The sequence below is a fragment of the Panthera pardus genome, unplaced genomic scaffold (assembly GCF_024362965.1).
Source record: "Panthera pardus isolate Hobbes unplaced genomic scaffold, ASM2436296v1 HiC_scaffold_8, whole genome shotgun sequence".
In the NCBI taxonomy this organism is placed as follows: Eukaryota; Metazoa; Chordata; class Mammalia; order Carnivora; family Felidae; genus Panthera; species Panthera pardus.
In genome coordinates, this window is record NW_026527013.1 from 17,729,670 (window position 1) to 17,745,108 (window position 15,439).

General features: G+C 44.3%; 1 protein-coding gene across 15 annotated transcripts in view; it reads left to right on the top strand.

Annotated features, from left to right (window-relative positions):
- FBXW12 (F-box and WD repeat domain containing 12) overlaps positions 1-15,439 on the top strand; it is a 76,140-nt gene that overhangs the window by 40,455 nt on the left and 20,246 nt on the right. For 12 of the 15 annotated variants that reach the window (XR_008420611.1, XR_008420612.1, XM_053898262.1 and 9 more), the window contains 2 exons: positions 14,998-15,035; positions 15,261-15,418. Coding sequence is in view for 13 of the 15 variants with exons in the window: in XM_053898262.1 (XP_053754237.1) it covers positions 14,998-15,035; positions 15,261-15,418 (196 nt within the window). In the remaining 2 variants the exon portion in view is untranslated. Of the gene's footprint in view, positions 1-1,886; positions 2,043-11,444; positions 11,498-13,587; positions 14,371-14,997; positions 15,419-15,439 lie in introns of those variants that run through there. The other 3 variants (XM_053898263.1, XM_053898261.1, XM_053898260.1) reach the window with 3 other exon arrangements.

Sequence of the window (15,439 nt, forward strand, 5' to 3'; positions counted from 1 at the left end):
TCCTCTTCAGATCCTCTGTCTCTCTCTCTCTTTGCCCAGAGCCACGTGCCAGAGTTTGTGTCAATCTGTTCCTTACAGTTAACACATCTCCATAGCTATGACCGCATGGTTAGCTTTGCAGTAGGTGACTCATCTGCCATGATCCATCTTGTTTATGCAACAGCCATATTTTGGGCTGTGGTGGTGACTGCATTCCCTTTGTCTTTGAGGCCGCGATTCTACTGGATGCAGAACAGCTCTGCTCTACTTTTGATGAGTCAAGGCAGTTTCAGGAGCACTCACTTGGCTCTTCCTACCACAGTGAATTTTACTTTCCAGGCCATAGAGCCGGCATGTGGGCTCTGCCAGCAGCCAGGTGTAGCCAATCAGTCACAGACCAGAGAAATGACCATGAGGTAAATTCACAGAACCATCGGATCCAGTATAAGATGGACTTGAGCTGTGTATCATTTGGTTTCCATATGCCTCAGTTTAACACGAGGGCTGTGATTGATTTTTCTTTTTTTTTTTTTAATTGAAGTGTAGTTGACATATAATATGTTAGTTTCAGGTGTGCAATGTGGTGATTCGACAATTATATACTTAGGAAATGCTCACCACAAATGTAGCTATCATCTTTCACCATGCAAAGTTAATATGATATTATTGACTGTATTCCCTACGCTGTACTTTTTATCCCCATGACTTATTCTATATCCAACAGCCCTCAGTATACCTGGGTGTCCCTCTTTCCCCATTGTAGAATTACTTGGGTCCATGGTCATAGGTCAGTCACATTGGCAAAAGGCGAGGCGAATATACGTTTTTGATACTTGCAGAGGCTCTGTTGGTTCCATTCTCAAGGACACCCAGGTCCCCATTCAAGCAATGGACTCTGTGATCTGGTTTAGATATCAAAATTGTGTACGGGCTCACAGTTTTCAGCTTAGTTGCTGACTTGAGTCTTCTGCAATCCCATTCTTTATCATTTCGTCTGTAGAAGGTAAGCAGTGCCATCAATGGCTGCCCGTCCTATCTCATACCTTTTTGTCACTAACACAAATCCTTGTGGATCGAGGCCCCCAGGTGGCAATGCCAGACTTGTTTCCTCTCACAGTGTTCACACCCATCTGGCTTCTGACAGTGAGCTGTGACCATCTGGCTCCTGTTGTATGGAATCCTATCATCCCCACTGATGCTAGGGAGCCCACTTCTGTAGCCACTTTCCTGTCCTCACCAGGACCTTCAGAGGACAAAATCTTGCCACTGAGCTTCTCAGTGATGTTGGTGCCTATCTGACTCATGCATTCTGGTTTGCTTTTGTGAGAGACGTGACCTCTGGTCCCTCTCCAGGACGATACTCAGCTGGGTTATAGTAATCATAATCAGCTCCAGGACCATTCTAGTGAGTTCTCTGTAATCACATAATAATTCAATTCATTCTTTTAAAGTTGTATTTATTTAAGTAATCTCTACACCCAACGTGGGGCTTGAACTCACGAACCCGACATCAAGAGTCGCGTGCTCTTCTGACTGAGCCAGCCAGGCACCCCTAATAATTCAATTCTTATACATCCCTTTGCTGAAACTCTTACCCTCACTATTTGCCAAGGCAATTCCAGCATTTCCGACTCATTTACCGTGGCATCCTCGTGTCAAATCTCCAAAGAGCTCTCCCAGTGGGGTCAAGAGCCAATGTCATATGTCTTTACACGATGTCAAATCCTGAGCTATTGCGAGTGCCCTCACATCAAGAAGTACTTCTGTGCCCAGCCTTTTCTCCAGCAGGTGAAAACCTCACAATCCACTTCTGCACCTGTTCCCCAGTGCCCGACAATACAGATGAGACAATACAAATGACAACACAGCACAGAGCTCATTTGGTAAATCAGCTATTTCCTCACCAGGGCTCTGCTGAGACCTGAACTTAGTTCCTGGCCTAGAGGCCACGAAGGGGGCATGAGTGGAACTGGAGTTGGGCAGACATCCTCTTGTGGGGCAGCCACTTCAGGAGGCCTTTGTACGGCCACAGGATAGTGGGAGCCTGCTCTCCTCTCACAAAGGTAAGGCAATTACTTCTGTAGACCCAGAGGGTTTTTAGGGGAATCTAAGGGTTCAGTGATCTCAGGAAGATCCGGTCTTACTCCATCAGCTTTAATGTCCTAATTTAGCAGAGAAGACCTGGAAGTTCTGTGCATTGACATCCTTTTAACTCCACTGCCCTTGTAATTAAATCCTGGCCTTAATCTTAGCAGTTTGCCTTCTTGCTACAAGAAATGAGCATCTGGGGGCCCTTGGGTGACTCAGTTGGTTAAGCGTCCGACTTTGGCTCAGGTCATGATCTCACAGCTTGTAAGTTCGAGCCCCATGGTGGGCTGTGTGCTGATAGCTCAGAGCCTGGAGCCTACTTCAGATTCTGTGTCTCCTTTCTCTCTGTCCCTCCCTGGCTCATGCTCTGTCTCTCTCTCTGTCTCTCAAAAATAAACATAAAGGAAGGAAGAAAGAAAGAAAGAAAGAAAGAAAGAAAGAAAGAAAGAAAGAAAGAAAAGATCTGTTCAAATGCTGTCATGGCAGGATTTTGGTTTTCACAGCATGTCCTTAGGTTATGATCAGCCAAACACCCAACTCTAGGACCTTCCAATCACTTTCCCCACATACAGTTCAAATTCTAGAGCTAATGCGTAAATTAGTGTTTCACTTTCCATCTGTACCTCATCCCAATCCACCACATGTCTTTACCAGCATGGCACTTAATACTAGCAAGACAGTCCTCACTGTCATCTGACTGACACTTGAACAGTTGCTATACCAATAGTCTCAGAATTGCTTCTCCCCAAAAGATCCTGAGACTAGGAGTTAAATGGCATGCTTTATTTTGAAGATGGTGCCCGGTGAGGGGCAGGGGGAGGAGGATGAGGAATCAGGGGAAAACGAGACCAGGAAGATAGAAAAGCCATCCACTGTGGCTTTCCTGAGCAGGTCTGTGCTGTCTCCCACTGAGGGAATCTCTGAGAAGCTGTGTAGAGCAAACTCAGAAGCATCCCAGGTCAGTGTGTGAGGCTGAAACATTTACCCACCAAGTCCCGTGCCCCAGTGTGTGAGGACTACCCTCAGAAGCTTTTACTCCTGTATCCCTGATAGCTGTCTGTGCAGCCATGCAAGGACCCCTCAGGTACTAGAAAGCCTCAGGCAGAGAAAAGATGCCCATACCTGGGATGTGTAAAGACGATAGCACATTGGGAAGTCCTCTTGCTTTATCTTTAGTTACAGGTGAACTTGGGTGGGCCCAGGGGGTGTAAAAGGGGCAACAGGCGTGTATGATACATAGCTCAATGCAATCTAAAATTTTTTTAAATGTTTATTTTTGAGAGAGAGACAGAGACAGAGTGCAAGTGGCGGGGGGGCAGAGGCAGAGAGAGAGGGGGACAAAATCTGAAGCAGGCTCCAGGCTCTGAGCTGTCAGCACAACGTGGGGCACCAGCTCGCAGACTGCGAGATCATGACCTGAGCTGAAGTCAGACGCTTAACCGACTGAGCCATTCAGGTGCCCCTCGATGCAATCTAGTAAAAGAACCAGAGGTTCCATCTCCAAAAGGACCATCAGTAGAACTACTCTATTCCTCTTATTGGGGACCTAAGAAACTTGCCACGCTGCTTAGAGCAAGTTCAGAGAATCATATTTTCTCCAAACCCTTATTAATTTTAGGAAAAGATATTTTCTCATTGGAAAGTGTTTAACAGGGCACTTTAAGATTATGAGATCATATACGTTAGCCATGGGCATTTACACTTGCATGGTTTAAGAGCTGCTGATTTTCTTTCACTAGGAAGGTGAAGCTGACCAAATTGAGATAGACTGAAACATCTAATTATAGAGAGAAATTACAGGTTTTCCTAAATTACATGTCTCTTTCTGTATGAGAGAAAGTATATCAATCATAAAGTAGAATTATAATTTTTTAAAGGCTGATATTAGAAAAAAAAAGACCTTGGAAAATCATAGGTACCTCCAAAAGATGTTTTAAATACCAGTTTGCTATGGATGGGCAGAATTTTCCACCAGAAAAACAGTGAAATCAAATTTCAACAGCAGAGTAGATGCTATATGGAGGAATATGGCAAAACCATCTTCCCCTTCCATAATTTAGAGGGATCACTTCCCCTTGCTCATCTGAGGGCCCATGGGCTGTCACACCTCATCCTGAGGGTGACTGCTGGCCAAAGAAAGTCACAAAGTCCAGAGAAACTGGCCCATCTTTTTTTTTTTTTAATTTTTTTATTTATTTTTGGGACAGAGAGAGACAGAGCATGAACGGGGGAGGGACAGAGAAAGAGGGAGACACAGAATCGGAAACAGGCTCCAGGCTCTGAGCCATCAGCCCAGAGCCCGACGCGGGGCTCGAACTCACGGACCGTGAGATCATGACCTGGCTGAAGTCGGACGCTCAACCGACTGCGCCACCCAGGCGCCCCAAAACTGGCCCATCTTGATGGGCAGAGCTACAAAGTCTCCCTGTAAAGGAGCCCCCCCCCATACAAGGAGGCATAGATAATCATACCCGTTTTTTACCAGACTAGACTTTTCTCTTTCTCTCCCCAGAAACAACTACTCATTAGCATTCAAATTTTTACCAGTCATCTATAATTAAGCACTTCCCTAATTTGCATACCTTCCCCTAGAACAGCAAAAGTCTGTTTTCTTTATAAGGCTGTTCAGTAACTGACAGTTGAGAAAGTCCCATGGAGGCCTCATCTTGAACTCCATGTGCTTATCAAATATTTTTCTGAAAAATGTCGATCTGTTCAGAAAAAGATAGGAAATAGGCTGGGATTGCGTGGCAATATGTATTTTATATTCTTGGATATTTTGTCTTATTCTTTGAGCAGAAATATCTAATTCTCCTGTATTTATTCTCATGAAAGGATGGGAAAATATGCAACATGACCAAATGTCTTCCCACGTAAATATCTGGATCTGTAATTGTTACTTCATTCTTCATTTAGGTTGGATGTGTTGATGTTTATCTTGCCCTTTGGCTTATTGCTTCAGAGACAAACAAGCGTGTTTGGAATATGTCTAAAATTCACATATCCTCACAAGAAGTAATTTCCCCCACCTTTGTCAGCATCAGAGAAGTGTAATTAAAAACAAAATCTCCCAGGGGCAGATTTGCCTGGCTCAGTCGGTGGAGCATGCAGTCTTGCTCTTGGGGTTGTGAGTTTGATATAGAGATTACTTAAAATAAAAATCTTAAAAAAAAAAAAATCTCCCAACCCAGGAAGCCTCTCCACAAAGGTAGAAGAAAAAGAGGGGCACCTGGGTGGCTCAGTCAGTTAACCGTCTGACTTCAGCTCAGGTCATGATCTCACAGCTTGTAAGCTCAAGCCCCGTGTTGGGCTCTGTGCTGACAGCTGGGAGCCTGGAGCCCGCTTCGGATTCTGTGTCTCCCTTTCTCTCTACCCCTTGCCCACTCACACTCTGTCTGTCTGTCTGTCTCTCTCTCAAAAATAAACATTAAAAAAAAATTTAGAAGGAAAAGAGAATTTTATTGTTGAATAAGTATCAAGCCAGAAAGAATGTGGTGTGGATCACAGGCAATCCATGAAGAGATTACAAAGACAGAAAGAAGTCTCACCCTTTGATGTGGCCCAGCAGATACCCATTACATACATGTTCTCAAGATAGACAATAAATGACTAGTCATCCAGCAAGAAGACATGACAGCACCATTTATTACACGGTTCACCCTAAGTTCACCTGGTAATGGGGTAAACATCTGTGTTGGTTCATTGGTTTCATACAAAGGAAAAATAAACTCTTCATGAAAGGAGATACTTTTTCAACTGGGAGGAAGGTACCCACCGAAGTTAGGCTCCTGCCCTCCCACAGAAACTGCGAGATAGGGGTACTATCTCCCTGGATGTTTACATTTCAAAGACCTGGCTCCCAGGTCCTTGAGAAAGACCTACCTTGGTCATAAATACCTACCTGGGTCCTAGAGCTGGAAAGAATCTTATTTGTTTGTTGTTTTCCAGTATACTTAACATGCAGTGTTGTATGAGTTTCAGGTGTACAATATAGTGATTCAACAATTCTATACATTACTCAGTGCCCGTCACGGTAAGGGTACTCTGGCAAGAGTCTCATTTAACCTCTAAAAAGATTTTATACACTTCAAAGAGACAGAGAAAGGACATACAGTTGCCAAATTTCCAAAGTTAATGCTCTGGTAAAAAGGGAAGGGAAGGAAATCTTTTCCTTCGTTTTCAACAGGGAAAATTAAGTCTCATCTCTCATTTGTGTTTGTCCTTACATCAAGCAGGAGCCCTTCCGTGTCAGCCATGGTTGTTAGCGACTGTGGCATCAGGGTACTCGCTGTTCCCATCAGCTTAAAATATATCCAGCCATTCCTTCATTCATTGGATTATAATTAAATCTCCTGTTTCCAGAAACAAGCCTGGACTTGGTTGATTCAAAAGTGAGTCAGAGACAGATTCCTTTGATCCAAGAAATTATATTCCGTTGAGGGAGAGACACAATAAACAGATAAGCAAATAAATGTACCTAATAATTTGTTTAAAAGTGAATTACAGGTGCTGTTAAAAGTATGAAGACAAAATAGCAAAAAGGGCCACACTTGGGCAACTGGGTGTCTCAGCCGGTTGAGCATCCAAATCTTGATTTCACCTCAGGTCATGATCTCACAGTTTGTGAATTCGAGTCACACGTTGGGCTCAGTGCAGAACCTCTCCCTCTCTCTGCCCCCTCCCACTCACGAACACGCCCTCTCCCTCTCCCTCTCCCTCTCTCTCTCTTTCAAAATAAATAAATAAACTTTAAGAAAGATTTTTTTAAATATGAAATTTATTGTCAAATTGGTTTCCATACAACACCCAAAGCTCATCCCAACAGGTCCCCTCCTCAATACCCATCACACACCCACCCCTCCCTCCCACCCCCTACCAACCCTCAGTTTGTTCTCAGTTTTTAAGAGTCTCTTATGTTTTGGCTCCCTCCCTCTATAACCTTTTTTTTCCCCTTCCCCTCCCCCATGGTCTTCTGTTAAGTTTCTCAGGATCCACATAAGAGTGAAAACATGGTATCTGTCTTTCTCTGTATGACTTATTTCACTTAGCATAACACTCTCCAGTTCCATCCACGTTGCTACAAAAGGCCATATTTCATTCTTTCTCGTTGCCATGTAGTATTCCATTGTATATATAAACCACAACTTCTAAGAAAGATTTTTTTAAAGGGGACACACTTGATGGAAAGTGTTATTTTAGGGAAAAACATTTTTTTTTATTTTAGGAAAAACTTTATGTGGAGGTAATATTTGAGCTGAGATATGAAGGCAGAGATGGGGTACTACAAGGGAAGATGAGGGTCACAAGCAAACAGAAGTCAAGAAAAACTTTGAGATTTTTGGCCTGAGCAAGAGAATAGAATGCAAGGGGCATTCACTATGCACGGGGACACAGGAAATGTACATCCGTGGGACCAGAAAGAATATGGTTTTAAACAGGAAGTTGGAGATGCCTTTTAAACATCAAGTACAAATGTTAAGGAGACAACAGGTTACACAGTTTTAAACTCACATTAGATGCCTGGGACAGATATATAAATAGAGGAGTCATCAGTATATAGATATCATTGAAACCAGGAACCCAGACATCCTTTTCTGGCGATGATGGAATGATTGGTGGAAAACTCATGCTCCCATGAAAACCAGATTAAAAGGGAAATAAGATTTTAAGAAATGAATTTATATGAAATCATCAGAGAGCTGCCTAGGTAACTAGGATTTGAGTGGGCAGATGTCAAAAGGAAGTGGACCAGAGTGGGAGCTAAAATTCTTTATCTAATTTTTGCCTATTGACGCTGGACTGTTGATAATAGCGTGAGGGAGCCTGAAAACCCAGGCACACAGAGATCTGGGTAGAATTGTTGCTAAGGGTCAGAGGAATAAGCAAAATGAAGTGGCAGACTGAAATTTGTGGATGGCATGGAAGCCAGGATTCAGGTGGCCAATATTCCAGGGAAAAGAAGGAAGGAGGATGAGACTCCAACGTATGACTTGGTTTCTCCTTTCTCTGGAGGCGTTTGCCAAATTCTTGCACTGCACTGAGTAGGGGAATAAGAAGTTGGACAGAAAGCTTGGGGCACCTAGGTGGCTCAGTCGGTTAAGTGTCTGGTTTCGGCTTAGGTCATGATCTCACGGTTTGTGAGTTCGAGCCCACGTCGGGAGAGCCTGGAGCCTGGTTCGGATTCTGTGTCTCCCTCTTTCTCTGCCCCACCCTGGCTTGCGCTCTCTCTCTCTCTGTCTTTCAAAAATGATAAACGTTAAAAAAAAAAAAGTTGGACAGAAAGCCTCTAAAATATCCCACAGTGTCTCAGGGCTAAAAAGGAAAACATCAAATTTCAAGACCCAACAAAGCATAGAGACCCTTATAAACGCACTACACTTTTGGCTGGAACATCTCAAGTTGCACACCAGAAATCACATCCAGGTGATCCAGAAGTAGATGGAACCTTAAAATACTGCAAACCTGCCTCCTGTCCTCTCAGTCCCCTATCTGATTAGGATAATCTTCCCCCTGTCTCCATGAGGAAGGGAATAAATTTATTACTTAAATAGATCAATGGAACATAATACTGAATCCACAAATAGACCAACATATATGACGATCACCTGATTTTCGACAAAGATGTCCGTAAACTGTAACAGAGAAAGAATCACCTTTTCTACCCTTGGTGCTATGTCAGATGGAGTCCATACAGAAAAATTAATTCACAGTGAATCCCAGATTTAAATATGAAAGGCCAGAACAATAAAGATTCTAGCAAAAAGTAACTTTGTGGTAGGCAAATCTACCTGGAAAAGGAAAAATATAGTTCATTAAAGAAAAAATTGATAAATTGGACTTCATTAAGAACTTGTTTATTGGGACACCTGAGTGGCTCAGCCAGTTAGGTGTCCAACTCTTGATTTCGGCTCAGGTCATGATGTCGTGGTTCATGAGTTCGATCGAGCCCTGCATCGGGCTCTGTGCTGATGGCGCGGAGCCTGCTTGGGATTCTCTCTCTCTCCCTCTCTCTCTCCCCCTCCCCCACTTGCACTATCTCTCAAAAAATAAACACTAAAAACTTTTTTAATTAAAAAAATTAAAGGGGCGCCTGGGTGGTTCAGTCAGTTAAGCGTCCGACTTTGGCTCAGGTCATGATCTCACAGTTTGTGAGTTCGAGCCCTGCATCGGGCTCTGTGCTGACAGCTTAGAGCCTGGAGCCTGCTTCAAATTCTGTGTCTCCCTCTCTCTCTGCTCCTCCCCTGCTCATGCTCTGTCTCTCTCTCTCTCTCTCTCCTTCAAATAAAAACATTTAAAAAAATTAAAAATAAAAAAAAACTTGTTTATCAAAAGTCAGCTCTGGGGGGCACCGGGGAATTTGGGACAGTAATGAAACTGTTCTGTATGTTCATTATGGTGTTAGTTATACAACTGCAGGGTTAACTAGGTTAATTCGCTATTTCTTGGGCAAAGAAATGCTGGCTTGGCTAAGGGAGGAAAGAGATTCTACCCCAAAGAAGCCCCAGATCCGGGTTGCTTGTACCATCAGAATCGGGAGGCTGAATATTCAGCATACCTCGGCATTCTGAGCTTCAATGTTTCCTTCTTCGAAAGGAAATAGAATCAGATTTTGCATGTGTCCAGTGCCCTGGCTTTTGTATCTACTGCCCGGAAGACACATCTCTTGATAGTCTGGCTCTGGTGGCCAATGGGGCTTATGTTCACAGGTTCAACAGGACAGGATCAAAGAAATAAACAGTTCTCCCCTGGCTGTCACCCCAGGGCTCAACACAGAGGAAGCAGACAGAAAGGCCCATCTTCCCCTGAAAGAGGTATATTTGTACATGTTTCAAAGCTGCTGCCTGAGGGTCAGGCTTCCAATCAGCCTGATTCTAGATGCTGACTGAGATCCTCCCCTTCGGGACACTGACAGGTCCTGGCACACCCTCAACTACTAGGAGCCACTAAAAATAAAACAGGCTACTTGGACAATCACCAAGGTTTGAGAGACAACCAAGAGATAGGGCAGGGTTGGCTGATAAGGTTAATCCTACACCAAGCCAAGACTGGGAGAGGTAGCTGTTTTCTCTAATGCATAAAAACCAGCACAGAGAGTCTAGGAAGAATAAAGACACAGAAGGATGTGTTCCAAACAAAAGAACAAGACCTTAATGAAACGAAGATAAGTGATTTACATGATGGGGGGCAGGGGAAGTGGAGGGACAAACGGAGAGTGCCTTGCATGCTTACAACGTCCTTTTACTGCACATTTGTTATACGGACACAGGGACCCATAGGCTGGATGCAGGTAGAATGAAGAACCCTGAAGAAATTGCAGGAATGCCTAATCAGAGAGAGAATAAGAAACACACACACACACACACACACACACACACACACACACAGAGAGAGAGAGAGAGAGAGAGAGAGAGAGAGAGAGAGAGATCCTGAGACAGAGTCAGTTTGAAATCACCATTCCCACCTTACAGAGGGTATGGGCAGGCAGCAACCCAAAAATCAGTTCTAACATTCAATGTCCTGGACCATTAGAACTGGAAGGAGGCTTGTCACCAAATTCCAGTCCCATGTGCTGTTTTGTTTTTTGTGTATTTTGTCCTTTTATTGATTTCACACTGAGAGGCTTTTAAAATTTTAGAGGTGGTGGGGGGCGCCTGGGTGGCTCAGTCAGTTAAGTGTCAGACTCTTGGTTTTAGCTCAGGTCATGAGCTCATGGTTGGTGAGTTTGAGCCCCATATCGGCTTCATGCTGACAGCACAGAGCCTGCTTCGGATTCTCTTTCTCTGCTCCTCCCCCACTCGTGAGTACTCTCCTTCTCCCTCAAAATAAACAATAAAAAAATAATAAAATAAAAATAAAATGTTAGAGAGGGTTAGACAAAGGATATATTAGAATGGAGTGCTTTTGGGGCGCCTGGGTGGCTCAGTCGGTTGAGCTTCCGACTTCGGCTCAGGTCATGATCTCACCGTCTGTGAGTTTGAGCCCCGCGTCAGGCTCTGTGCTGACAGCTCAGAGCCTGGAGCCTGCTTCCGATTCTGTGTCTCCCTCTCTCTCTAACCCTCCCCCGCTCATGCTCTGTCTCTCTCTGTCTCAAAAATAAAATAAAACATTAAAAAAAAGAATTAAAAAAAAAAAAAGAATGGAGTGCTTTTGGGCACATCTACTTGACTATAAGTATATTCAAACCATTTGTGTAGTTATGTATACTATACCCTATATTTATTTACACTATATATTTATAGTGTTTACACTGGGAAACTTAAGATTTTTCCACAAGTGTTGTAGATATTTATTTATTTTGTTTTTGTTTTGCTTTAGGAATTCTCTGAATTTGAGGCTTTAAAAAATGCCAGTATAATTAACATACAGTGTTATGTTAGTTTCAGATGTACATTAAAGGCATTCAACAATTCCATATGTTACTCAGTACTCAGTAAGTACTCTTGCTCCCCTTTGCCTATTTCACCCATCCCCTCCCTCCCCTCTGGTAACCACCAGTTTGTTCTCTATATTTGAGAGTCTGTTTTTTGTATCTCTCCCCCTTTTTTCATCTGTTTCTTAAAATTCCACATATGAGTGAAATCATATGGTATTTGTTTTTCTCTCTGACTTATTTCACTTAGCATTATACTCTCCAGAGCCATCCATGTTGTTGCAAATGGCAAAGTTTCATTCTTTTTTTTTTTAAGGTCGGGTAATATTCCATTGTATATACATCTTATATACCATATCTTCTTTATCCATTTGTCTATGGCTGGACACTTGGGCTGCTTCCATATCTCGGCTATTGTAAATAATGCCATAATAAACATAGGGGTGCATATATCTTTTCAGATGAGTGTTTTTGTTTTCTTTGGGTAAATACCCATTAGTGGAATTAGTAAATCATAAGGTCGTCCTATTTTTAATTTTTTGAGGAACCTCCATACTATTTTCCACAGTTTGCATTCCCACCAACAGGGCACAAGGGTTCCTTTTTCTCCACATCCTCCACAACACTTGTTTTTTATTTCAGGCTGGCAGGTGTGCAGTCCCAGGTGTTATTTGTCCAAACATGAATATATTTGAAGACAATTTAGGATGTATATCAAGGTCTCATAAATTTGAACATACATTTTTTTGTTGGTATTAAAGGCAGTGAATAGTCAAGAGCTTGTTCATTCACTTGAATTCAGCAAACCAAAACACAGATTGTATTTTATTTAGTTTTAATGTTTATTCATTTTTGAGAGAGAAAGAGAGAGAGTCAGAGCACGAGAGGGGGAGGGGCAGAGAGAGAGGGAGACAGAGACCAAAGTAGGCTCCAGGCTCTGAGCTGTTAGCACAGAGCCTGATGTGGAGCTCGAATTCATGAACTTTGAGACCGTGACTTAGCAGACTGCTTAGCAGACTGAGCCACCCAGATACCCCCAAAGATTGTGTTTTAATTTTATAATTAGTAAAATGGCATAGTTCAGGGAAACTGACTTAGAAAGGACTTGAATGAATTATTGATATGAAAGATATTGTAAGACTCCCTTTATCTATCTTGAAACCAGGATTTTTTTTTTCTTTACAACAGTTTATTTCTCTTCAAACCACATCCTCTTCAAACCAGTTTCCTATGAACCTAATTCAACAGAACGAAAAATATGTCTCCGCATAGTTGTGAGGTTTGTACTTTATTGGCCTGTCAGTGTGAAGTTTCCCAATGCAAATTCTGAGGAAGAGGACATTTATCCCAGAAAAGCCCAGTCTGGGGGCACCTGGGTGGTTCAGTTGGTTAAGCCACAAACTTCAGCTCAGGTCATGATCTCGAGGTTCATGAGTTTGAGCCCCATGTCAGGCTCTGTGCTGACAGCTCAGAACCTGAAGCCTGATTCAGATTCTGTGTCTCCCTCTCTCTGTGCCCCTCCCCTGCTCACACTCTGTCTCTCCCTTTCACTCACTCTCTCTTTCTCAAAAATAAACATTAAAACAATTTTTTTAATTTAAAAAAAGAAAAAGGAAAGCCCAGTCTAGTTTTGGATAATAGAGTAGATATCATTGCAGGAAAAATGGTGCTTCTGAGGACCACTACTGTGGTCATCACCGTTGAGCCTCAGACAGGAACTCATAGAAAATACTGGAATCAGGGGAGCCTTTGTGGCTCAGTCGGTAAAGCATCTGACTCTTGGTTTTGGCTCAGGTCGTGATCTCACACTTCATGAGTCCAAGCCCCACGTCTGTCTCTGTGCTGACAGTGTGGAACCTGCTTAGGATTCTCTCTCTCCCCTCTCTCTGCCTCTATCCCCTTCATACTCTGTCTCTCTCTCAAAATAAATACACTTAAGGGGCACCTGGGTGGCTCAGTCGGTTGAGCATCTGACTTTGGCTCAGGTCATGATCTCACGGTTCGTGGGTTCAAGCCCCTCATTGGGCCCTGTGCTGACAGCTCAGAGCCTGCAACCTGCTTTGGATTCTGTGTCTCCCTCTCTCTCTTCCCCTCCCCCACTCACACTTGTCTCTCTCTCTCTCTCTCTCTCTCTGTCAAAAATAAATAAACGTTAAAATTTTTTTTAATAAATAAATAAACTTAAAAAATTAAAAAAAAAAAGAAAATAATCAGTTGTTAAGTTCTTGGAAGAGAAGTATTGGGTCACAAGAGAAAGGCACCACCTGTGAGAGCCATCTCAGATAAACCCTGTGCCCTTAGCACAGGCCTCTGTGGCCCATGCTTTCTCCTTCCTCTGGAAAGTGAAATGCACAAAGGTAGAAACCCAGGGGCTGTGTTGGTGCTGGGAGATAGGCCGTGCTGGTCAGATTCGATGTCTCAAAATAGACATATAAACGTGCCAACCTGATTCCCTACCCCAGTGATTTGGAACTTGGAGGGTGTCAGCCAAAATTTCCTAGACAGTCTTGACAAGTTCATCAGCACCTAGAGCTGCCCCGGATCCTGCACTTTCGGTTCACAGTGCAAAAGAAAAAAGGTGTTGTCGAACACGTTGACACAATGAACACAATGAACAGGCGAGTGCAGGGAGGGATGCCCTCAGCTCACGGATCTGGTCCCGGAGGAGGCCGAAGTGGAGGGCCACCTCCCTGCGAGTGCACGCACCTGCAGGCTGTTTCCATCAGAGCCAGATGAGCTGCAGGTGGAAATCCTCCCGAGTGCTGCAGGCTTGGGCCAGGCCTTTAAATTCAGAGCAACTGGAAAGGAGAAAGGAGACTGGATGTAGGCTCAGGCCGTGCAAGATGGCGCTCCAACTGCCTGATCTGCCGACGTTAAAAATCTTCTCTTTCCTGGACGCGTTCAGCTTGCTCCAGGCTTCCCAAGTGAACAGGGTAAATGTTCTCCACGATCCGCTCTCTGTCTGACCCGCCCCACCCCCACACCTCTCCACAAGTCCTTGCACAAGAACCCTTTCACCTCGGTCTCTCAGCTTCGAGATCTTGGCTACGCGAGCCTTATACCCACACAGCCTCCCTCTTTGCTTAAATTTACCTTGTTCGGGCCCATCCGCTCAGCTCCCAGAGATCAATGTCCCTGGATTTTAGTTGCTTCTCTTGACCAGTTTGAGCCCCCATTTGCAGAATAATGGAGTGGTACCTTGTGTGTTGGGGGTTAGCATCCTTCCCCTCCGAGGGCCTCCTGTTTTGTTAAATGAAAAGGACACACTGATACCCAGGAGTTGCTGTACTGACTAAATGGTCCTTGCGGCCCCCATTTCAAGCTCCAAAAAGTCCCCATTTCTCCCTCTAAACTCTCACAGGAATCCCAAGGGCCTGTCTTAGCCTTGACGGACCTCTGCTATCACCCTGTCCCCGTCCCCCCAGACGGGGAGGGCCATGAGAGCTGGGATGCTGGCTGGTGAACCGGTGTGGGCCTTGCAACCAGAACAAATGATAGCAGAGGAGAAGCCAGCCTTTGGGGACTGACTGCCTGCTCACCCCTTCCTTTCTCCCCCTCAGGAATGGAATAGAGTTGCCGAGAACGATCACCTGTGGAGGTGAGCAAGGCAAGGGCAAGGCGGGAAGGCAGGTGTGTCTCATGGGGGAAGACGTACGCTTGGATTGCGTACCCAAGGGAGGCCTGCGGGTGGCCCTGTCTTGAGAGGCGTGAGTGACGCTCACAGAGAGGGAGGGGTTCGTGAGACCAGTGCTCCCGAGGAGGTGGACTGACCGGGGGACAGCCTGGGGTGGGGGTGGGGGTGGTGTTATGACTCTGTTTCCAGAAACCTGTGTCTGAAGAAATGGAGCTTCTGCAACTTCTCCAAGTGCCTGGGCTCACAGACGTGGAAACAATTCTTCCTCAAACAAACAAAGCAGGAGTATCAGATGGCCTTGGCGCAACCAGAGGACTTTATCTTCAAAGAAGCAACTGGGAACCTCGGTATGGGGGTAGGAGGAGCCT